Source organism: Macaca nemestrina, chromosome 7 (genome assembly GCF_043159975.1).
Source record: "Macaca nemestrina isolate mMacNem1 chromosome 7, mMacNem.hap1, whole genome shotgun sequence".
In the NCBI taxonomy this organism is placed as follows: domain Eukaryota; kingdom Metazoa; phylum Chordata; class Mammalia; order Primates; family Cercopithecidae; genus Macaca; species Macaca nemestrina.
In genome coordinates, this window is record NC_092131.1 from 177,557,194 (window position 1) to 177,582,619 (window position 25,426).

General features: G+C 47.4%; 1 protein-coding gene across 8 annotated transcripts in view; it reads right to left on the minus strand.

Moving 5' to 3' along the window:
• LOC105497437 (OCA2 melanosomal transmembrane protein) overlaps positions 1-25,426 on the minus strand; it is a 387,654-nt gene that overhangs the window by 139,201 nt on the left and 223,027 nt on the right. For all 8 annotated transcript variants that reach the window (XM_071067306.1, XM_011768534.3, XM_071067305.1 and 5 more), the window contains 3 exons: positions 21,890-21,949; positions 21,192-21,296; positions 2,803-2,896 (listed from right to left, as the gene is read on the minus strand). In XM_071067306.1, the coding sequence (XP_070923407.1) occupies positions 2,803-2,896; positions 21,192-21,296; positions 21,890-21,949 (259 nt within the window). The remainder of the gene's footprint in view (positions 1-2,802; positions 2,897-21,191; positions 21,297-21,889; positions 21,950-25,426) is intronic.

The window sequence follows — 25,426 nt, forward strand, 5'->3', positions numbered from 1 at the left end:
AAGACGACACATGGATCCAGAGGCAGAACAAGGGCATTTTCAAAACCACGCCTAGCTCTGTTTGTGATGAACGTTGCACACAAAGAACCAAATCTCAAGGGTAACTCCTGTGTCTGCAGTATACATTCCACTCAATAGGCCACACTCCCAGAACAGTGAGATTTTCCACCTGACAGAACTCTAGGCATGGACATTCCCTTTGGCGAGCTGAAGAGCCACCGGTCCTTCAAGACCTGGATGTAACCTAAGGAAAGCAGCAGCCTCAGGGTTTGAACATAGCCACGGGCTGCCTGGATTGGTATGAACACAGCCACGGGCTGCCTGGGTTGGTGTGAACACAGCCACGGGCTGCCTGGGTTGGTGTGAACACAGCCACGGGCTGCCTGGGTTGGTGTGAACACAGCCACGGGCTGCCTGGGTTGTTGAGAAAATAGTCACATGCTACCTGGATTGCCCACAACCTCTAGATAACCATGGCAGGGAAGAGCTCTTCACTCTTCATGCTCACTTCGCTTCCTCCCCACAGGTTTTCTACCTTAGGATTGCACCTGCCAGTAACGCCCTAGCACATGAACTTGCCTCCACCTCTTCTTTCCAGGAAACTCAAGCGAAGACAGGTTTTTCTGAAGGCTTATTTGAATTGTTCTTAGCTCTTCATGAAAAGAGCAACCAAAAAGTACTGGGGTCAGACCAGAAGAAAGGAAAGGAAGGAAAGGAAGGAAAGGAAAGAAGGGAGGGAGGGGGGGAGGGAGGGAGGGGGGGAGGGAGGGAGGGGGGGAGGGAGGGAGGGAGGGAGGGAGGGAGGGAGGGAAGGAAGGAAGGAAGGAAGGAAGGAAGGAAGGAAGGAAGGAAGGAAGGAAGGAAGGAAGGAAGGAAGGAAGGAAGGAAGGAAGTTGTTTCAAAGTATCCAGTGACTCACCTCCAATTTATAGAGCAAATGACATTTCTAAAACCAAGCGAAAACTTCTATTTAAAGTGTTCTTCACAATGCCAACCCTAGAGAGTGGAAAGCTGGTGTTTCATGGGGACAGAGCTTCAGCCTGGACTGGTGAAAAGACCTCTGCAGATGGACAGTGGCACAACACTGTGAATGTCCCTAATGCCACCGAACTGTGCACTTACACACAGTTAAGATGCTAAATTTTAGGTTACATATATTTTACCATAATTTCTGTAAAATGCCCAACCTTGAGTCAATGAGAAAGGGCCCCGAGGGAGTAAGTGTAGAGTTAACTCCCAACAAAACTGCACTCCTGTCATGCCAGGAACGGGTGCCTTTCAATCTGCAGAGCTACTAGATTAAAATGCTCCTAAGACTGAACACACTCATTATTCACTGCCTCCCTGCTTCCAAAGTGTGCTCAGTTAGTAAGTGTCTAATCCCATTTTAGGAATTAGCCTATAAACGGCACACATTGATGCCTCTCCTAGAGAAATCTCCTCCACATTGATCCTTCATGTTTTGGGGAAATCCAGACTAGCTCACAAGGCCTCTCACTCTGCACGACCTGGCTTTAAACTTCCCTGTCTGCAGAACCTCCTCCGACATCTCCAGTCTCTCCTCGGGGCCCCGTGCACTCAGGGCACACCTGCGTTACAGGACGTGTCAGCCTATGCTGTAACCTTAGTTTAGGTGGCCATCTTCCCCGCTCGACAGCAGGGGTGTGAATTCACTGTCTGGCACAACGTCAGGGTATAGCAGAGGCTCAGCAAGTTCAAACGAACAGAGTCCTCACAGTGGATGCGTTTCCAGCTGTCCTCGGATCCTGCTCCTAATTGTTGATGTGAAATGTAGCTCTGCACTGCCTTCCTGGAACTGGTTCTTGGATGGAGGCAATTTTAACAGTTCTACACTCTCGAAGAACTTGAGGCATCAGTCACTGACTTAGATGAATTAGTTGTTCACGGACATTACAGAAACTTCACTGGATGACATTAATCCCCCTTTTCAGCCAAGGAGATAAACTAACCAGAGAGGCATTGATTTAATAGTCAGAAATCAATCAGAGAACAAAGAAAGCTGGATTATCTAAGCATACCTGGATATAAGAATAAAAACTTAAAGTGTATCTGATGTGTTGATCTAAGCTTCTTCACAATCCCCTTGTGTTCCCAAAGGTGATCAGGCTTCTCAGATGTGAGAAGGACTCCCCCGCAGTTCTCTCCACGGCAACTGCATCCACAACCCTGTGTCTGGTCACCAGAGGTCAGTCTCTCCCAACACTCTCTTTAATCCACTTCTCGCTGTCTCCAAAGTATAATGCCCACCCCCAAAAAAAACCTTTAATCTTTCTTCCCACGCTTATGGGTTAGAGTCTCTCCACTTCTCACTGTCTCCAACGTCCAATGCCCACCCCCAAAAAAACCTTTACTCTTTCTTCCCACGCTTATGGGTTAGAGTCTCCACTTCTAGCTGACCCACTTATCCCTCCACTGCTTACGGAGGGACTAAGAGAGAAACAGAACCGCAACTGAGGATGGCTTCTGAGTCAAAATCTGTTTCTAAACCTAAGCACGGCCCACACGGGCACGGGGCGGGAACACATCAGCTGTGAGGCGTCAGACCCAGGCATCCCCAGGCCACGGGCCCGGGAAGTCAGGGGCAGCTCTGCAAAGAATGGGAAGGAACGGAGTTGCCCTGGAATTGCTCTGTCAAAGCTGAACATGTGTGTCCACTCAGGAAACCATCCGGACTCTCCTTCATTTGCTTTTAATTTGACACACACTAACTGTTGCTTTGGGCTGGACGGAAGTGTGGGCGCATACCCCTCCCCCCCACCCACGCGGTCAGCAGCCCCTTACCTCCCAGGCAGGCACCGAAGGCCAGGGCATACATGAGCGGCGGCGCGGGCAGGCCGACCTCAGGGTCGCGGCTCAGGTTCAGGAGCACGGGAATCTGTGGAGGAAAAGGACATTGATGCCACGTCCCATGGAAGCTCAGAGAAGCTGCCATACTGTGACCAATTTAGAAAATCCAAATGCTTTCTCACCTTTCAAACTCTAAGGAGCATAGGATTTATGGAAAGAAACCAAAGCAAACTTTGGAATCCACAGTAACTTGAGTTTAAACTCATCTGTATGTCTTTGATACCAGCTGCCACCAACTGGTCCTCCTGGTCCTGAGCCCCACCAGCTGCTGTGGCTTTTATACGGAGTAAAGGCACATAGAGCCTAACACAGTGCCTGAGAACGCAGCCATCAAAGCAGAGCTCATAAAACCCCGCAAGGGCTGTGCTAACTATGCACACGTCATCTTGAATCCTCAAACATCCCTCAAGTGTGCTGTTACTCCTTCCCTTGACAGACGAGGAGACCAGGAGCAGAGAGGCACAGGAGCACAGACCTCAAAAGCAACCCAGCCGGAACTCACACACAGTTCCCTGACCCTACTGCACACTGGGTCCCCTGTGCTAAGTGACTTCTCACGGCTGCCCCCTGCCAGGCACCCTGAGCCTGCTAGCCATTCGCAGCAGGACGACAGGTACCAGATTCTACAGCCAGGAAGCACCATTCTCTAGTCAGCCGTGCCAGCCTCTGGTGCAGCTTTCTGACGTTGATATACTTTGCATTACTGTAATCAATGGAACGCAGTGGCTGTGAAATTTCTGTAAGAAATCTGTGTTCAGAGAGCTGCCCCCTTGTGGCTTATTGCTAGAAGGAGCCGGGAAGGACACAGCCGTTGAGCCTGCCTCCGGGAGACTCTGGAGAACGGCCGGCTGGGATGTTCCAACCAGACGCCTCAGGGAGCCCATGGGGTGTGAAGGAGAGACCCCTGGGCCCGCCACCTCGGGCAGTTGCTTACTCAACCTCTCTAAAGAGCAGCAGGTGGAGGAGAGCGCCAATGGTGGCCCATCTGGAGAACGTTACACAAACGGAAAGCGGACCCCAGTGTGGAGATGTGAGTGATGTGCAGTATTATTCAATTAAGGTGCAAGAGAGCCGCCCTCTGCTGGGTGCTCCGTCCCCCGATGTCCTGAAAGGGGCGCCTCAGGGCTCACTTGGGAAGATCCGTTCACCCTCAGCTCCTGATCGCCGCAGCAGGATTTCACGTGTGCGCTCGGCAGCGTCCTGCTGGGGCAGGGGGGTCCTCCGCCCCACCCCAGATTCTGGGCTTGCCTAGTGGCTTCCTTTGACCGATGGAATGTGGGTGGGTTGGACAGAAGATCTTGTGTTTCTGCATGCCCCTCTGGAAGGCCAGGCTCTCGGCCACAATGGAAGATGGAGCCTAGGCACGGCCACTGCCCAGGGGAGTCCCTATGGCGAGGACGTGTGGAGCAGGGTCCCCCCAGCCCCAGCGGAGGCCGGACTAGGAAGCTGCAGCCAGGCCGCTGACCCACGTGCCTGCTACGCACGTGTCTCCACCAGCCCCGGGTCTGGTTCTCGAGAGTTGCCTTGCAAGGCCTAGAAAGGAACCCTTCACATTTGCTGGGTCACAAGGGGCGTGTTGAACAGCTCAATTTTTCATTGTCAGTAGCGTCAAATAGACACTGGAAGAGAAATAAGTAACACGCTAGGGAAAGCATCTGATTCTGCATCTATCGATCCGATGCAGAATCAGAAACTCCTGGCAGTGGGGTGCTCCCGCGCAGTCCCTGAGGCACTTTTCAAGCTTTGCTTTTGTTGTCTTATGATAAACGCGATTATCATAGAGGCTCCTTCACACTTGATGTCTTTGTTCTTTGGAGGAGGGAGCGAAGTGAAACTTCTCACCACAGCCAGTCATCAGTGAGCACAGCTAGCACACACACACGTCACTGGGAGGCCACAGGGCCCCGTAGGCGCTGAGCACCATGCTGGTGGTGCAAAGCCAGCCTCTACCCTACAGGACTGCACACGCCACCCGCAACAAGGAGACAGAGTCAGAACAACTAAGCACAGGACCCTGGGCCCTTGCTGGGGCACTGCAGTCTCAAGGGAGGAGGCGATGTCTTCAAGCTTAGTGATGCAGAAATTCCAGCAAGTGCCCTGTGCTGTGACGTCCATTGTCCAAAGCCAGAGAAAACCTACCCCAGGTTCCAAACTGCATAGTTACAAGTGCCAGATTCTGTTACAGGCTGATTGCTTCAAAAAATATGCTATGACATTGTTTTCAAATCAAGCCCTCTCTGGGATTTGCAATTCTGATAAGAACCAGCTCCCTAAACTCCAGAGTCCAAGGATCTGCCCATAGCTCTGTGGTCTGTCCTCCCGAGCCCTGCCTTGTTCAAGCTCCCCTTCCCACAACGTAATGCACCATTTGCCCCTTTAATTCTGTCCTCCATGCAGCCAGCCATGACCTTTCTGTCTTTGAAGTCTGCCCATGCAACCGACCTTCACTGCATCAACACTTCCTCCTCCACCGGATGGCTACACCCAGAGCTTCCCTCCATCACTGCATTCGACACTTCCTCCTCCACTGGGTGGGACCATGTTATCTCGTCTATGCTCATTTACTCTTAATTCAGTCAACAATTCTTCATGAATATTCTACTTTGTGTCTGGTTCTGCTCTAGATACAAGTGATAGAACAACGAATACAAGACACAAAAGTCCCTGCCCTCGTAGAGCTTGCTTTACAGTGGCAGAGAGAGAGAAATTTAAAACCAATGAACGACGGCACAGAAGACGGCAGAGCAGGAAGCTGCCCGAATCCACCTCTGCCTGAAGGATGTGACTGGACTGGCAGGAACTGTCTGAAGCTACCGTGGAGCTCCCCGTGGCTGCTGTCACAAAGCCCCACGAGCTACGTACTGAAAACAACAGGACTTCATCGCCGTACAGGCAAGAGTCTGAAGCCAGGTGTCGGCCTGGCCGTGCTCTCTGATGGCTCTGGGGGGATCTTTCCTTGCCCCTCTGGTATCTGCGGCCATCCGGCCATCCTTGGCTTGTGGGAGCCTCGCTCCGGCCACAAGGGAGCCTTCCCCGTGCCTGTGTGTGTCTGTGCCAAAACTTCCCCTTTTCGTAAGGATATCAGTCATATTGGATTAGGGCTCTCACCCTAGTGACCCCATTTAAACTTGATTACCTCTGTAAAGGCCCTATGTTCATATAAGGTTACATTCCAAAGTACCTGGGGTGAGGACCTCAGTATGTTTTGGGGAGACAATTCAATTCAAAACAGTAACTATTTTGGAAGTCTGGAGTGTAGTCAAACACTTTTGGCAACCAGGGGAAAGACTGATAAAAAGTGTTTTGGTGAATTTTGGCTTTTTTTTTTAGTGGTTATCATTCCCCATCTCTCATCCTGTGGCAGGAAGCTGTGGGGATGGCAGCTCCTGTTTAGGATGTGACTTGCCGATATCAGAGCAGGCAATAACGACCTTGTCCTCCAAAAGCTGAGGTTGTGTATGTTGACTGCTGGCCACTGTTTTGATCACTGGCCATTGTTTCAACCTCCAAGTGATGAAGCAGCTTCCAGGAAATTTAAAGTGGCGGTAATTATTTCTGTACACACACACACCTAACACACACACCCCTAACACACACACACATACACACACATTTTTGGGGAGCCAGAAACTTAAGGAAATCTTTGTCAGTCTACTAGTTAACTGTAGAGATAATAGGAGAAAAACTTCAATGACCATACACTTTTCAAAAACGTTTGGAAAAGTCACAAATGGATGACTCCAGCACTCAACGAGAAAGACTCAGCAACATCTGAGGAATAGGAGAATTAGATTTTAGCATTACCACAATATAATACTCAAAATGTCCAGCTCTCAACAAAGAAGATTACACAATATACAAACAAACAGGAAAGTGTGGTCCATTCACAGAAAAAAAAATGACAGAAATCATCCTGGAAGAAGTCTAGGCATTAGAATTATTAGTCAAAGATGTTAATTCAGCTGTCTTAAAGAAGTTCAATAACTACAGGAAACCACGGGCAAAGAGTTAAAGGAAATCCAGAAAATGATGTACAGACAGAATTTAAATATCACTAAAGAGGTAGAAATTATAAAGAGGAATCAGATAGAAATTCTGGACCTGAAAGTATAATAACTTGAATGAAAACCTCACTACAAGGCTTCAACAGCAGAATTGAGGAAGCCGAAGAAAGGATCAGTGAACTTGAAGACATGACATTTGAAATTATCAGGGCTTATCTAGAATATTTAAATTCATAAGAGACAGAAAGTAAGATGGTGGTTGCCAAGGCCTTGGGGGAGGAAGGAATGGGGAATTATTTTTAATGGGTACAGGGCTTTAGTTTTGCAAGGAAAAGAGCTCTGGAAATGAATAGTGGTGATAGTTGTACAATAATGTAAATGTACTTAATGCTACTAAACTGTACACTTAAAAATGGTTATGATGGTGAATTTTATGTCACATGTGTTTTACCACAATTTGAAAAGTAAATAAAATTTAAAATGTCAAAAAAGAAATTATTAGGTCTGAGGAGCAGAAAGTAAAAGAAAAAAATAAACAGAGCCCAAAGGACCTGGGGGACACCATCAAATCTACCAATATATGCATTATAGGATTTCCAGAAAGAGAAGATGGAGAGAAAGAGACAGGAAAAATATTTAATAGGCATTCAGCTAACAAAGATGTAATCTATGAAGGGAGGAAGGACTGAATTGTAAAGGAAATAAGGACTAAATAGTCTGTATGCTATTGAAACTAAACTGGTATTATTCATGATAGGTTGTTACACATTTAGGATGTTAATTGAAATTTCCAAGGTAACCACTAAGAAAATAACTATTAAAATATACAGAAAATTAAAACAAGGTAATCAAAATTGTACAGTACAAAAAAAATCAACTAAATACAAAAAAAAGGCAGTAATGGAGAAACCAATAAACAAAAAATCTAAGATATACAGAAAAGAAAAAAATGGCAGAGTAATTCCTTCTTTATCAGAAATTACATTAATTGTTAATGGATTAAACTCTCCTGTTCACCTGAGGTCAGGAGTTCAAGACCAGCCTGGCCAACATGGTGAAAGCTCATCTCTACTAAAAATACAAAAATTAGCCAGGTGTGGTGGCGAGCACCTGTAATCCCAGCTACTCAGAAGGCTGAGGCAGGAGAATCGCTGGAACCCAGGAGGCGGAGGTTGCGGTGAGCCAAGATTGTGCCACTGCACTCTAGCCTGAAAGATAGAGTGAGACTCTGCCTCCCACAAAAGAAAAAAAAAAACAGATTGGCAGATTGGATAAGAAACAGGATACATCTATACACAAGTGACTGTCTTTAGATACAAGGACGCAAATAAGTTAAAAGTAAGAAAAAATATTTTACATGTAAATAGTAACCAGTAACCAAAATAGAACTGAGGTGGGTACATTATTGTCAGACAAAATAGAATATAAACAGAAACAGGTTACAAAAGACAAATAACATATATTTATAAATGACTCAATATAGAAGGAAGATATAACAATTATAAATATTTACACACCTAAAAACAGAATCTGGAAATATATGAAATAAAAATTGGCACTATTGAAGGAGAAATAGATATTTCTACTATAAAAAGTACAGACATAAAATATTCCTCAAGATAAGACCACAAAATAATTCTTAATAAATTTTAAAAGATTAAAATAATACATAGTATATTTTCTAATTACAACAGAATGAAACTTGAAATCAGTAACAGAAGGAAAAAGAGAAAATGTACAAATATTAAGCAACCAATAAGTTAAAGAAGAAATTACAAGGAAAATTAGAAAACACCTAAGACAAAGAGAAATGAAAACTCAACATACTAAAACTCGTGAGATTCAACGAAAGCAGTGCTAATAGGAAAATTTATAGCTGTAAATGTATATATTATAAAAGAAGAACTATCTCAAATAAATAACCTAACTTCACACCTTAAGAAAGTACAAAAAGGCAAGCAAACTAAACCTAAAGCTAGGAGAACAAGGGAAACGAGATAGATTAGAGGAGAGATAAATAAGATAAAGAATAGAAAAAATAGAGAAAGTAAACAAAACCAGAAGTTGACTCCTTGAAAGGATCGACAATATTGTCAAAGTTTTATCTAGATTGACTAAGAAAAAGAGATAAAATACAAATGATTAAAACCAAAAATTGAAGTGGAAACATTATTACCAATCTGACAGAAATAAAAAGGATTGTAAGAGAATACCATAAACAATTACATGCCAACAAATTGTGTAAACTAAATGAAACAAACACATTTCTAGAAATACACAATCTATCAAAACTGACTCATGAAAAAACAGAACATTTGATTAGATCTATAACTAGTAAGGAGATTGAATCAGTAACCAAAAAATTCCCAACAAAGAAAAGTCTAGGACCAGATGGCTTCGCTGGTGCATTCCACCAAACATTTAAAGAAAAATTAACACCCATCTTTCAAAAATTGTTCCAAAAAATGAAGAAGAGGGAACACTTCCTAACTCATTCCATGAGGCCAGCATTACCCTGATACTAAGTCAGACAAAGCCACTACAAGAAAAGAAAACCACAGATCAATGTTCCTGATGAAATTGGGATGTAGTCGATACCAACATTCTTACAGGAAGAAAGGAACAGAAAGGAGCCATTGCCTCTACAAACATGAGATCCACGGAAAGACCCCAGGGCTTGGGAAAAAAGATGGCAGACAGCAGCACTCAGGAAACAAAATTAAACTAAACTAAACTAAACTATAAAATAAAATAATAAAATAAAATAAAATAAAAAATAAAATTAAATAAATAAATAAATAAAATAAATAAAATAAAATAAAATAAGTGGCAAATGATAAAAAAGGTTTTCTGTGAGAAAAAGAAATGGTGAGGAAAGTTATAAAGGTGCTATTTTTTAAACAGGAATTCCACGCTGATTTAGCACTTTAATCTGTACGAATGTATAATTTTATTTAAAAGCAAACGTTGCGCAACTAAGCAGCTCAAAAGAATAATGAATAAGTAAAATCCACAGCATGATTAGTGGCATTAAGTGTTACGGGGAAAAAATAAAGCGAAAGGGGAGACGGGGAGGGCGAGGTTGTCAGTTTAGCACTGGGAAGGAGCAGTTTTGCAAAACTCAGTCACAGATGAAGGAGCAAGACCAAGCTCTGATGATCCGTGTGAAGAGAATCTCAGACACAAAGCACAGAACGAGCAAAAGCCTTTATTATCAATGTATTTCAGAGTCAGGGGAGCACATGCGCAGGTTCGTTACACGGACATCTTGTGTGATGCTGGGATTTGGACTTCAAATGTCCCTGTCACCCAAGCAGTGAGCACAGTACCTGCTCGGGAGTCTTTCAGCCCTTGTCCTCATCCCTCACTCCTCCCTTCTGAAAACCCCCCGTTTATTATTCCCTTCTTTGTGTCATATGTAGCCACTATTTAACTCCCTCTTACAAGTAAGAACGTGCAGTATTTGGTTTTCTGTTTCTGCGTTAATTCCATTAGGATCATGACCGCCAGCTCCATCCACGTTGCTGCAAGGAACATGATCTCATTGTTTTTTTATGGCTGCGTGGTATTCCACGTTGTTTATGTACCACATTTTCTTTATTCGATCCACCACTGATGGGCGTCTAGGTTGATTCCAAGTCTTTGCTATTGTGAGTAACATGGTGATGGACATGCAAGGGCTCGTGTCTTTCTGGTAGAATGATTCCATCTCCTGTGGGTCTGTACTCAGCAGTGGGATTGCTGGGTTGAAATCCAAGGAGCCACTATGGCTGCAGCCAAGTCAGCAGAGAGAAGAGCAGTAAGAAGTGAGGTCAGGGAGGAAGAGCAGCCAGGCCTGTGCGAGGTGCAGGCCACCGCCAAGACTTTGGGCTGTACCAAAGCGGGGAGCCTCTGTGGACCACAGGCTCTCAGGAGCAGGGCAAGAGTGGAAACAAAAGGAACAATCTGGAACAACTGGGGATGTATTTGGAACAATACATCTGACGCTCCTTTTCCACCGTGTGACAGCAGGAGGCATATGGTCCTTGCCAGGGCCTCGGGGACAGGAGCGTAGATGGCAAGAATGGATCCGATTCAAAACCTTTGAGGGGCAGCTGGCCATGGGGTGTCAGAGAAGGTGAGGTGTCAGCTGGCTCTCAGCCTCAGGGGCTTGAGCAACTGAGAGAATGGAGTCACAATTTATGAGGGCAAGGAAGAGTGGGGAAAGACGGAATCAGGATTTCAGTTCAGGACACGTTAAGTCTGTGACACCTGCAATGCCCCAGGAAAAAAATGGAGAGGCAGCCGGACACCCGAGGCGAGGCTCTGGTGAGAGCCCAGGAGAGAAATGGAGAGGCAGCTGGACACCCAAGGCTAGGCTCTGGGGAGGCCCCAGGAGAGAAATGGAGAGGCAGCCGGACACCCGAGGCGAGGCTCTGGTGAGAGCCCAGGAGAGAAATGGAGAGGCAGCTGGACACCCAAGGCTAGGCTCTGGGGAGGCCCCAGGAGAGAAATGGAGAGGCAGCCGGACACCCGAGGCGAGGCTCTGGTGAGAGCCCAGGAGAGAAATGGAGAGGCAGCTGGACACCCGAGGCGAGGCTCTGGGGAGAGCCCAGGGGAGAAACGGAGAGGCAGCCAGACACCGAGGCGGGCTCTGGGGAGAGCCCAGGGGAGGTTGCTGTGGATGGCACTTGGAGCATGTGCTTGGATGAGACCCCTGCCGCCGTGAGTCTAGAGATTCCGGGCTTGGAAGATGGAGAGGGTCATGGAAGGAGGTGAGGAGGAGGAGTCCCATGAGGGGAGGAGGAGTACCTGAGGGGCCAGGCGGGGAAAGATTCTGAGGGGTGGCCTACGTGTCATGTTGCTGACTGGCCAGGTTCCAAGGGGATCTCTCTTGAGGGCGGGCACTGGTCCTTAGTGACCTTGGAGAGAACTATTTCCATGGATTATGGAAGAAAAGCTCAACTGCGGTAAAGTCAAGAAAAAGTGAAGAAAGGTTCCAACAAAGAGAGGGTGGCAAGACAGATTCCCTTTCCAAGTGTTTGGCTACAGGAAACAGAGGATGTAGGGGAGCGGCGGGAAGGCCTGGAGACACGGCAGCAAGCCTGCATCCTCCTGCCAATCATCAGCAGAGAGTGAAGATAAATGATGCAGGGAGGACAGTGGTGTGTGGTCCTGGGTGAAGGCACCGGCTTTCGCTGGGAGCCGGACATCCCCCCACACACCCGGAAGGCAGGCAGGACTCACTGGGTGGCCACAGCATCACGTGGGAAGTGCCCATGTGGTTGCTGTATGTCCTCACAGACAGAAAGCATGGGCATCAGCCTCGAAGGAGGGGCAGTGCTGGAGGCCGGACGGGGCACAAGAGGCACGCACAGTGCACGGCGCCCACACAGGGGGACACGCTGCCCACCCAGAGCCAAAGAACTTTGAAAAAAAAAAAAATGTAAACCTCCTCAGACTTTTTTTTTTTTTTTTTTTTTTTTTTTTTTGAGATGGAGTCTCGCTCTGTCACCCAGGCTGGAGTGCAGTGGCGCCATCTCAGCTTGCTGCAACCTCCGCTCCCCTCCCCACTGGGTTTAAGCGATTCTCCTGCCTCAGCCTCCTGAGTAGCTGGGATTACAGGTACGTGCCACTATGCCCGGAGAAATTTTGTATTTTTAGTAGAGACAGGGTTTTACCATGTTAGCCAGGCTGGTACTGAACTCTTGATCTCAGGTGATCCACTGGCCTCAGCCTCCCAGGGTGCCAGGATTCCAGGCGTGAGCCACCGTGCCTGGGCTCCTCAGACATTTTAAGTTCGTATGTCAAATTTGCCATTCCAATTTACAATAATCCCCAAGGAGGTAGTCTATATCAACATCCTTAAACAAAGGCATCCCATCATTCTTTTAAATGTCTACTTTTAAATTTAAATACCACAACATCATAAGTCATCTAAAAATACATCTGAAGCTCCTTTTCCGCTGTGTGACAGCCGGAAGGCACATGGTTCCCACCGCCTGACCTCTGGCCCAGGCAACGGGTCTGACTCAGGGGTCTGGGAAGCCGGCCCAGGACGCACTAACCATCAGCGGGAGGCTGGCAGGGCTGACCTGACAGGTCGGGAAGGACAGGCCCCCTGAGGCTGCAACTACCTGGGCAGGGGCGGAGGTGGCCCAGGCGCATGGCAAGCACACAGCAGCCGCAGGAGGAGGGCAGAGCTGCCTGGGGCACGGAGGAGGGATGCTGCCGTCCGCTCCTGACACAGCAGCCACTCAGCAGCAGTTCTGGGTGGACCCCCTGGTGAGGGTGCACAGGTGCCGCAGGTAAGCACGGGGAAGGCCGCACCCTTACCAGGATTCTGGGAGTTGAGAGATGGATTGTGGTCCCCTGGTGAGGGTGTACAGCTGCCGCGGGTAAGCACGGGGAAGGCCGCACCCTCACCGCGATTCTGAGAGTTGAGAGATGGATTGCGGTCCCCTGGTGAGGGTGTACAGCTGCCACGGGTGTGCACAGCTGCCGCGGGTAAGCACAGGGAAGGCCGCACCCTCACCGCGATTCTGGGAGTTGAGAGACGGATCGCGGTGAGGCAGGGGAGAGCTATTTATAGCTGATAGGGGCACAGGTCCTGCCTACGGGCCTGGCCTAGACCAGCACTTCTTCAATGCCAATGTGTGGAGTGGGTTGCCTGGCACCTTGTCCAAATGCAGGCTCTGACTCAGGGGTCTGAGCATCTGAGACCTGCCCTGTGAGAAGTTCCTGGTGCTGTGAGATTCTGCCAGTGCCCAAGCCCCATCTGAGGGCAAAGGGCTGTGCTTTTTCAATATGATGCATTCCTTCTCCCCATTCTGGAACTGCTGCCATGGCCACGCTGGCCCCCTGGGTCAAGCCTCCAAATCTCTCATCCTTTTTCACGACTCTGGTTCTCTACGCTTTTGTCCTGTACCTGCACATACGTCTCTCACTTGGTGGCAAGCACAGCAACTCGGGCCTAACACCTTGCTCTTCTTCAATTCGTTATTCAATATTTTTTGTGGAAAACATTACAGGTTTTAGTTGCAGAAACTAATTTTTGTGCTGTGTTTAAATCTCTGAGTGTTCTCATAATTTGTCATTTGTTGTACTGTGTCGGTGGGACACAGTGAATGAGCTTCTGTCACACTACTGGTCCCTTAAATGTGCCACTTGGATTTCGTGGGGTGCCATGGAGCTGGAGTCTGGCGGTGCAGTGGCTGGTCTGTGGGCCTTGGAAGGTGAGAGACCCTCACTTCTGGGCCCAGCAGTGCCCCTCTGAGGTCGCTCCCCAACCACCCAGAGGACATCCATTGTGCACCTGCCCGGGGCAGACTTGCAACCCACACAGCCCATCAGTCCCAGGCTCAGCACCAAGCGAACGGGGGAAAACCGGCATTTCTGTGCTCCTCCCATTTCTGTTTCTCTAACTCTAGTGCCTCCTTAGCTCGCACAATGGCAGAGTTGGGATTCGAGCCCAGATCCACCTGCTGCAGAACCTGAGCTGCTGAAAGTGCCAACTGCTCATGTTATTAAACCTAATTGCAATCGCTGGGCTGGGTTTGATCCTCCACGTGATTATGTTCCTGGATGTTTCAGGATAGGAGGAGTTAAAACAAAAATGAGATTAAGTTAAAAAAAATTTTAAAGCTAAAGCTCAAGGGAAATGCTTTCGACTTTCACACCCTCTGAAAGAGTGCTCTCCTGTGCCAGGTGTGACAGACCAGGATGTCTGCCCTGATACCTCACGCAGGGCTGCAGGATGGGGCGAGATTGCAAAGAAAGCTGGGGAAAGGAGATGCCTGAGAAACTGCCTTCCACCCAGAGGCTGGGTGACAGCACAGATGATGATGAGTGCCAACAAGTCAGTTAAAGGAAACCCACAGATTTATGTGCATAAATTGCCAGCCTTTGAATTCAACATTCAGGACAAGAGTAATAACCTTTTAACTTGAAAGTTGCCCGAGGATTTTTCCTTTTCAAGCAAATGAGGTTGAAAAGTTAAGGTTTAAATGGAGAAAGACCATCAGGGAATTCTCAGTCACTATGCTGTTTCTCAGCGGTTCCAACTCGGTCTTTAGGACCATGCAATGGAGTCCTAAGAACGCCGCCCACGGAGGCCACCTGCCCACCAAGAGGGCAAGAGGAAGGAAGAGGTGGTGGGTGTGAAAGGGATTTCCCTGTATGGAAATATCGGTTAAACATCTCCACGCCAAGAAAAGAAATAGGAGGAGAAATATCCTGAACAAATGAACAGAGTTCACCTGTCGCTCTCAGCCCATAGCTGACGATGCAAACGCAGCAGGAACAACCCCACACTGAAGACGCGCTCGGAGAGATGACGCCGTCGGAGAAGAGATGGGCTCTGTGTTGTCTCGAGACTCAGGTCCCTGGAATACCAGGCGAAGGCTGCTGAAGCGCCCCACGCAGCCCAGGCTCCTGCCAGCTCTCTCCGCCGAGGCAGCAGCCTGCATTTATGTCACTGGAGGTGGTGACTGCACCTGCCCGCTCTCTGACCCTTTCCAAGGTTCCATTCATGTTAAAATCCCCAGTGAAGAGTGTCCTGTTGACCTGGCCAGTGACACCAGCCAGAGGTGTGTTCTTGCCTCTGACAGAGGCTGGCCAGGAGGCAGGGGAGGCAGGCAGCTCTGCTGGCCAGGCGGCGGGAGCCCAAGCACTGCACACTGTGTTCACGCTGTGTCTGCGGCCGCGGGCAGGCACACCCGTCTCTCCTGATGCATTTCCACGAATGTTCTTTGGTCTCCTTGTCCATTCCCCACCTGAACACGGAGCAGGTCCCGAGTGGGTGCAGAGAGGACCAGGTACTCTAAGGGTGTTTGGTTACAGCCAACCCTGGGGACGGTCCAAGAAGCCTCGCCGACTATAGCAGAAGCTCAGATGTCTGAACTCTGCCGATCTACACGAGCCAGGCCAGGGCACAAAGGTTTCAGGATGGCGAGGAGACGGCACTGCCTTCTCTCTGCATCAGCAGCAGGTGCAGAGGGACGCATGACTGCAAAGATCTCAGGCCTGAACTACACCCACGTTGCCACCCACATACCCTCCTGGCCACTCCCTGGGTTCAGAGGGCTCCACAGCTGTGCAGTGGAAAGGTCCTCCCAGTCAAAGGGGCCTCTCTGAGGGCAGGAAACCCAGATCACCTCCCAAAGAGCCATTCCTATCACTGCATCTGTCAGAAGCCAGAATCAGCGGGAGGAAACTGTAGACATGAGGATTTACTATGAATGAGTTGCCTTACATGACTGGGGGCCTGAGTAGGACACCCTACAACCATCCAGAGGGCAGGCCATTGTGTCCAGAGGCTGCACAGCAAAGGCAGATCCAGAGAAAGGACCAGCTGCCACCCAGGGAACATAGAGGGCTGTGGGTTGGTGAGGCTGGCTCCCAGGACAGGCAAGGAGGGAGTTGAGAGGGAAGCTGCTACCAGTGGCAAAGAACAGCACTGTCGAAGGCCCAAGAGCCCCAGCATCGTGCTGGAGAGGTGGCACCACATCACTGAAGATGAGGGTGTGTCTCGAGTGGCAGGTGGTCTGGCAGGAGGGAGGTGCACAGGTGGGGTCTGCGACTCTGAGACATGCAGCAAGCACGGGGTGTCCAGCTCCCTCAGTAACAGAGTAGCAGAGGACGGCAGGCCAGGGAGGAGGCGACACACAGTTACTCCAGGACAATTAATCTATGGCAGTTAGTTCACTTTCCTATTCATCTGCAAACACTTGCTAAGTATCTTTTTGGTGCCAGATATAACACTCGTGAATGAGGCTACAGACACAAACGGTCGGAGTTCGCAGATGGCTGGAGACACTCTTGACAATCCGCTTGTTGAGTGACTCGGTGGATGTAGGTGCACAGTACTGTGGGACCCAGAGGGCAAGCAAGGCTCTGCACCGGGAAGCACAGAAGCATCGAGAAGAAGGCACTGAGGTAGGGATGGAGAAAGGCTTTGAAGCCTCCTTGGAGCTCTGTTTTGTGAGTTCTGGGCCTCCAAGGCAGAAGCCGGAAACTCACTGTTGCCACCTCCATTGCAGTTAGAACAGGCACGGGCTCCTCCAATCAGACACACCTGCTCCAGAGGCCCGTCTGGAGAATTCGGAGAGGTGTGACAAGGCATACTCAAGAGCAGGGTGACAGAAGTCCCTGGACTCAGTAGCCAGCGTGGGGGCAGGGATCCTGAGCACTCATGCCAAGCTGCAAAAGCTGGGGGCTTGTGGGCAGCCCCCCATTCCCATTGTGCAGTTTAGAAATTCTCAGAAATTCCAAAAACTATGTACTATCCCTAGATAAACTCCTTTTCATCTTAAACTAACTAAAATAGGTTCTGTTCACTGCAACTGTTGTTTGAAATGCTGACACCACCATGTGCATTACAAACAGAATGATTTCCACTAAAGGACTAGGAATAAAATCAGTGCCTTCGAAACCAATTGATGGGTGGGGAGATGTGATGTATCAATCTAAAGAAGTCAGGAAATGATCATGAAAAAAAAAAGAATTAGCAAGGAAAAAGCATTAAAAAAATGAAATGATGGTAATTAGTTCAAGTCGATAAGTCATTACAATAAATGTAAACATATTAAACTATTTTCTTAAAAGACAAAGATTATCTGCTTTGAATTTTAAAAATCGACTTGCATTCTGCTTAAAAATGCAGTTGGAAAAAGGATTTTTAAAAAAAACAATAAATAAATAAAGGACTGGAAAAAGATAAACCTGGCAGAGGCTCAGAGCAGAGATGGAGACCTCGTGCAAGGTAAAAGAAATCAGCCACTGTGAAGTTACTAGATAATGAACCTTTAACATCTAATACAATCACAAAGTAAACGATGCAAAAACGTGCTGAAGTGCAAGGAGGAACAAACTAATTAAAAAAGTTCTCTGCTATATCAAAACAGATAGATTGAAAAGAGATAAGTGAATCTAGAGAGGATAACAACACAATGACATGCTTATGTATGTTAATTATGAGCATTCTATATGTATGTTAACTGCTCACATATACTGAGAACATTTGAACATTTTATCTTCTTTGCCGCAGGATTTCCTTTTTGCTTATTTTGTAAGGAACAAAATATTATAAACAAATGTGAGGCTCCTTTCCTCCCTCAGGACCCAGGACTGTTTTCATCCTTCCCTCTCCTCAGGGAGCTGCCTTCATGAATTTGAATCATAACCACCTACACATCGGCCCCCTGTGGGAGGAGCTAGGGCAGGATCCTGGCTCCTGTGGATCAGCAGAGGCAGAAGCCAAGCACGGAGTGACCAAAGCAGCCAGTGGGCAGAAGCTGACACCCAGCTTTTTAGGCAGCAGCTGGAGAAAAACAGCCACATGGTAAGTCAGATGGTATTTCAGGGATTTCTAAGCACGAAATCCTATAGACCACCTGCAACGGAAACCAGGCTCTCGAAGAAGAAACAGCTGTACTCCCATTTTCACTGTAGCATTATTCAGAATAGCCAAGATACGGGAAAAACTTGCATGTCCACTGATGGACATGTGGATAAAGAAAACGTGGTATATGAATATACATGCAATGAAAGGTGATTCGGGCTTAAAAGGGCAGAAAATCCTGCTATTTGTGACAACATGGATGAACGCAGAGGGCATTATGCTATGTGAGATAAGCGAGTCACAGAAGGAGCAATACCGCCTGATTCCATCGTGTGCAGAATCTAAAATCGTCACGCTCGTGGAAGCAGAGAGTAGAATGGTGGCTGTCGAGGGTGGAGGGAGGGGGATGGGCAGAGGCTGCTCAATGGGTCAAGTTTCAGTTATCCCAGCCAGGTACGTTCCAGAGACCGTGGTATGACACAGTGCCTAGCGTTAATATGGTATTATGCACTTCGAAGTGTATTAAGAAGGCAAATGGGTGTTAAGTTTACCATGAAGCACACATACATACACATAAGCACATGTATGGAGATGATGCACACGTAAGCACATGTATGGAGATGATGCACACGTTCGGTACCTCGATTGTGGTGACAGTATCACAGGTATACACATATGTCCAAATTCATGAAAACTTACACATTCAATAGGTGCAGATTTTTGTCAGTGACTTCAATACAGCTTTAAAAAAAAGTGGTAAAAAGACACTCAAAGGAAAGGAGGGGAGAAGGGAGTGAGCGAAAGTGGAGAGACCTCAATGCCCACCCATTTTGCAGATCCCTGCTCCAGGGAAGGGCCACTCGTCCCCTTCCCACCCAAGGACTGTGACCGTCACTGTGTGCCACTTCCAGCCTGAGGCAGCAAACCCCAGTGGCTCCCCATGTCCCTCCTGTGATGTGGCCACTGCAGATGCCTCATGCTGGCGTGGCACAGTCACTCAGGGGAGATGCATGGGCTCTGAAGAGCTGCGTGTCCACCTCTGCACCCTGTGGCTGCTGTGGTCAAGTTGTACGTGGCTTCCGCCCCTGTGGACACACAGGAGCCAGCATCCTACCCTCAGCACCCCCACAGCGGCCACTGCAGAGACAGGTGGGACCCACACTCATGAGGGCAGAGATGGTCCTGAGGCTCCAGGGGAAGAACAGACAGATGCCTGTTTATCTGCAGTGTTGTATTTCTTAATAAAACGAACAAGAAATTCCAAGGCAAAGAGGATAAAATGTTGATACCTTCTCACTTCGTGTGGTGAACACATGGATATTTGTCTTACTATTGTCTCTGATTGCATTTTTTTAAGGTAAATTTTAAGTAGTCACTAAAATTTATGGAACAAAACTGTGAAAGTGTCCTATTCTTAGAAAAAGGAACAACCTAAATCACCAATGTTAGGGCTCTTCAAATTCAGTCCAGAAAGGATCTGGGTCCAAACCTCAGAGCTCCCCAGAAGGTGGGGTTGAGCTGTGAGCGCGGGGCCAGAAGCAAGCACTGATGGAGGCTGTGCGGGGTCCTGTGCTCGGGCCGCGTCTGTGGCCTCGCTGGCTGGGACAGTGCGGACTCTCTGCAAACTGTGTTTCCCTGGAGAACAGGATGAATGCATAAGCCGCAGCTGAGGACGGGTAAGGGCAGCCCCGTCAGAAGGCGTCCGCCTGCCTGGGGCGCTGGGAGAGGTGGAGCCGGCTGGGCCACAGCTGGGACATTTGACCACAGCCGCAAGACTTCTCCAATGTGGAACTTCACCAAAAAGTAACAACAGCCACCGAGTTAGTTCAGGATTACCACACCCAGACCTTGGAAGGAGAACAACAGCCAGGCAACTAGAGGGCCAACCTAGGCAGAAACTAAATTCCAGGCTGCAAGCGAGCGAGGCAGGTTCCCAGGTCTGCCTACGGTCAGTGCTGCACGAGCCCGGCCTGCTCTTTTCCCCACACAGCCAGGCCTGCTGCTCCAGTCCGGGGGTGCCCTTGTTCAGAATACGATACAGGGTGGTAGGATGTCTTGGGATCCCACAGGCTGTTCCCTGCGGGGAGCGGGGAGGCCCTCAGAGTCAGAAGAACAGAGGGCTCTCCCCTGTCCTGTGTCCTGCCATGGGGAGTGCTCACCATGCTTCTGGCCTGTTCCCTGCACACCTGGGACGACCTCAGGAGTTTGTGAGAGGACCCCAGCGACTTGTGTGCAAGCCCCTAGGCCTACCTTTACTTTGCCACACCCAGGTTCCCAGTTCCTGCCTGGAACCAAGCAATCGATGCCGGCAGAAGTCACAACAGAAACAGGCTCATCTGTCCAACTAAAGGTCTACGACGTGCCCTTCCAGGCCCAGCTGGGGCTCAAGACCACACAGAGAACGAGAGATCTTGCCCAGGCCAAGCACTAGGAGACACACGGGCTGGTTAGAATAGCTTCTGCATCCGGAGCAAATGAAGATGGAATTCTCTGTCTTTTGATGTCTCACAATTTTCAAAGGAAGGAAGGGAGGGAGGGAGGGAGGGAGGGAAGGAAGGAAGGAAGGAGGGAAGGAGAGAAAGAAAGAAAAGAAAAGAAAAGAAAAAAGAAAAGAAAAGAAAAGAAAAGAAAAGAAAAGAAAAGAAAAGAAAAGAAAAGAGAAGAGAAGAGAAAAGAAAAGAAGGCAGGCAGGCAGACAGACAAGACAAGACAGCGTTTTCTGGGAGGGGTGGCAGCTCTCAGTGGCGTTGACCCCAAGACCACCAGTCACCCCAGGACGTGCCGTCCACAGCGGCTGCAGAGCCTCGGCTCCCCGCCTGCAGTCTGGGCTCTCGGCGCTCCCCGCCCAGCTGCCCCGGGCTCTGCTCACTTTTGTCCTCTGCACCTGTGAGTGCAGCAAAGGAGCAGGCTTCATCCTCTGCTGCCTTAGGGAGGGAGGGTGAGCCCCAGGCTATGTCCAGGCTGAAGCTGAGCCCTCAACATGGAGACATGCAACTCACCATGGTAGCGGTGAATGGGATGTTGTCAATCAGGGACGACGCCAGGGCTGAGACCCACACCACCAGGACGATGGCGGCCATGAGGCGCTGCTCCTCTGGGACCATCTGGAAGGAGGACAAGAGCAGCTGCAGTGTTCCATCACATGCACTCAGGGTCAGATCCCACCAGCCGGGAGACTCAGAGGGGCCCCAGGGTGTCAGTCCTTCTTCTTACCCATCACAAGACCAAGGCAGACACAGGTGTGCAAGCCAGGGCCCCACCCACACCGGGAGCCTCCGCTGGGTTTCTACCAGCAACGCCCAGCCATGCCCAGGCCTGCCAGCCCCTGGATGGGGAGGCAGAGTGACCCTGCCCCTCGTCCACGTGTGGTGGCTGCGCACACTGGTCACACTGACCCGATGGCCTGGCAGACCACTGAGGCTGGGGTGCCTGCAGCACTCACTTACTGAGGCTGGCGTCGATCCCGCTCCTTCTCAGACAGGCTTTAAATAAAGTTAAAAGCAAAATAGCAAGCATCTGTAATTATATATTCTTTGGAAAAAGTCTCCCTTCATCTCTGGGCTGCACAGGATAGAACAGGTTCCCTGCTGTGCCTTTTTACATAATTAATGTGACCTGTTCTTACCAGAATTTTTTTTTTTCCCACAAAATCAAAGAGCAGTGGGTGGAGTACCTTCTATTATAGCATTTATTTTACCTTTATTAGCAAAGCAGTTTGTTCTCCAACATATTCTATTAAGTGGAGATGTGCCAACGCCTAGAAGAAAGGATGTGTGATGAGAATCAGTATAAAACAGAAAATATATGCAAGATTAAAAAAAAAGTCTTGAAAAGACGTGAACATAAGGTAGGCCCAGACTCCTGCTTCTTATAAAAGATCAGACTCAAATACACAGTCTATAAATAATTTACTATCATATATGCACAATGAAGAGTCACGGAGAAAAAGTCCAACAACAATGGCAGAAATCCCTCATTGATTTGAGTTAATGTCCATGTTAAATTTAAATCCGAACGGAAGACTCTCTTTAAGACCTGTGTGAAGATACCGTTCAATCGCACATAATGAAATACCATTCCATACAGGTCTTTCAAGTAAGTGGCATTTCCAAGTTCTTTTTAAAGTTAAACATCACAGAGTTTTAAAAGAATTTTTTAATGTAGTTTTTATAATCTTCAAAGAAAAGAAGGAAAAGTCTATTTAACTGGCACATGTAACTATTTCCACAGTACTAGGCAGATTCAGAAACCTGGACCCAGGGAAAGGCCGGGAAGAGCAGAAGAGAGAAGATGAGGCACAGGAGCCTTCTGCCCAGGCTGCCAAGGTCCCGCGCAGGGATGCCCAGAGGCTGGCGACCGAGCCACCGTGGGAGGTCAGCAGAAGGCAACAGGTACCGGTGGCTCAGCTGCCCAGCAGCTCTGTGGGTGTGGCCTTTTCACTGTGATTCGATCATGCTGAAAGACTGCAAATATTGGAAACAGCAGCTTGTCTGTGTTTTTTTTATTTTTTTAATTTTTTTGTTTTTGTTTTTGAGACAGTTTTGCTCTATTGCTCAGGCTGGAGTGCAGTGGCGTGATCTCGGTTCACTGCAACCTCCACCTTCTGGGTTCAAGCGATTCTCCTGCCTCGGCCTCCCGAGTAGCTGGGATTACAGGCGCCCATCACCACACCTGGCTTATTTTTATATTTTTAGTAGAGATGGGGTTTTGCCATGTTGGCCAGGCTGGTCTTGAACTCCTGACCTCAAGTGATCTGCCTGCCTCGGCCTCCCAAAGTACTGAGATGACAGGCGTGAGCCACTGTGCCCGGCCAGCTTGTCCTTGTTTAAAGTAAGCTTAAGAATCTCAATCTGCATGTAAGTTGGTAGCTGACCTTCATTTAAAAGCCATGGAGCCCAAATGTTGGGTCTTCAATCACAATTCTCCATCAAGTTTGCTTTTATACCAACTAAGTCATAAGGAGAATCACTTCAGAGCAGGGTTTCTCACCCTGGCCCTGCTAATTTAGAGCCAGATCATTCTCTGCTCTGGGGCTGGCCCGTGCATTGTAAGACGCTGCACAGCAGCCCTGGCCTGGCCACACTCGATGCCAGTGGCACCTCACCACCACCAGCGTGACGGCCAAAGACATCTCCAGACACAGCCACTGTCCTCTCTCTGGGGGAGTAAAACCACCCCGTTAAGAACCAATGTTCCCTGGGGGGTAAAATCACCCACTGTTAAAGAATGAAAAATGTAGCATAATCCAAATTTTATTAAATGAAACTTTAAAACTGAAAAAATGTTGAATGTAGCTATACCTTTTGCTTTGTTTGACATCATCAGTTGAAAGAAAAATCAGAGGCCTAAACCAGATTAAAATGTTCTGCCAAATGCCAAATAGGGATGGTTCTATGTGTATATGCCTCACACACACACAGAGTATGGTGTGCACAACTTGATGTGTACCTATAGACATTTATATTTACATATTTAGTGTCATATAACTATCCTAAATATCATGGTCCGAGTTATGTAGTGTAAGAAGACAAAATAAAGTAAAATCTTCAAAAAACTTGAATATTGCACCTAATAACTCAGCTCAAAATAACTGATCTCTTAATTTTTTTTAAAAAAAAGTCAAAATATGAAGAAACTACAAATACACTCTTTTACAAAATGAAGTAATTATCTAGCACATCCCTGTCTATAAAGCCTAACACTGTAGGTATACAATGTGTATTTTACAGTATGCAAAGTTTACATACAGTTGAAGATTATACCCATTACTTGTCTCCTTCATCAGCTTATACAGTGAAAAGATGATCGTGTAGTATAAGTCAGGATGTGAAACATCATTAGTCTGTCACAGAAATGCTGATTCAGCAATGACCTGACATCCTTGTCCCACTGAAATAAGCCAATACCATAAATCATTGCTACCACTTCTTTCAAAATGATAAACTAGGAGGTCTAAGAGTCCCTTCTTCAGCCAAACAAATGGACCCTAGATAAAACACACTTTTAACACGTTCCAGATTAGCAAGACAATGTATGGCTTTCCAAGGAATCTCTCCCCATGAAAATGTTTCCTGCAGCTGTCTAAGAGCTGCAAGACTTGAATGGCACAGGGTGGAACTGCCTTGAAGCTCGAGGCTGATCAAGCCCTGAAGTCAGAGGAGGTGTGAATGCTTGTGAGGTTGTAGGCTCCACTAAGATTTCTCATACTGAGCTAAGATCCTTGAAATGCACCAAAATTATTCCCTGGCATCCAGCAGAGGCAGACACAGCAGTTTCTGGAGGAAAGCATCCCGCCTGCAGGCCCTCAGGAATCCCACAGAACAAGATGAAATGATGAGATTATAGTCTTGGATCTCCAGGGACACAGAAGACAAGCAGCATGAATGAGAGCAGAAACAACCAAAACAGATTTAGCCAGACCCCACAACTGCATGGATGAGAATTCATAGATACTGAATATAGAAGAGGAACTTTGCTTAAAGAAATTAGGGGTTGAAGAGTGTAAAAGTACCAATTAACATGGGCCCTCGATGAGTTAAGAATGAAGGCCGTCATCTCCAGATGACATTAAACCACCAAAAACACTAAAAGAGTGAGTATATAACTGCCAAGAAAGGGGAAATAGAATTTTAAATAATTCTCAATCAAATTAAATAGTCAAAAATTGGCTAATCAAGAAAACTAAGGTAATAAATCATAATAGAAATTTAAAATAATTTTGAATAAATAAAATGTAAATATAATCAAAATGCACACGAAAACTTGAGGGATGCAGCTAAAAGGAAATTTATAGTCAAATATACACAATGGGAAATACGAAGCATGAATATCAAAAGCTAAGTATCCATCTTTGTAAGTTAAGAAAATAACAACAAATCGAACCCAAAGAAGTGAAGAGAAAATGACAATTTTAAGTAGAAAATGGGAAAGAGAGAGAGTTACCAAAAACAACAATGAAAAAGGAGATCATCACTATAAAGATACTACAATAAACAGATAATGGAGTAAAATTACAAATCAACTCTAGCATTATTTTTGCTTTTATACAGATATCCAGTTGATTCAGCACCATTTGTTGAAAAAATGTTTTCTTTCCTAAATGAATTGCTTTGCCACTATGGTTTAAAATCAGTTGTATATTTAAAAAACACATAACACATATACAGAGTCTATTTCTGTACTCTCTATTCTGTTCCATTAATCTATGTCTATCTTTTGCCAGTACCACAGTCTT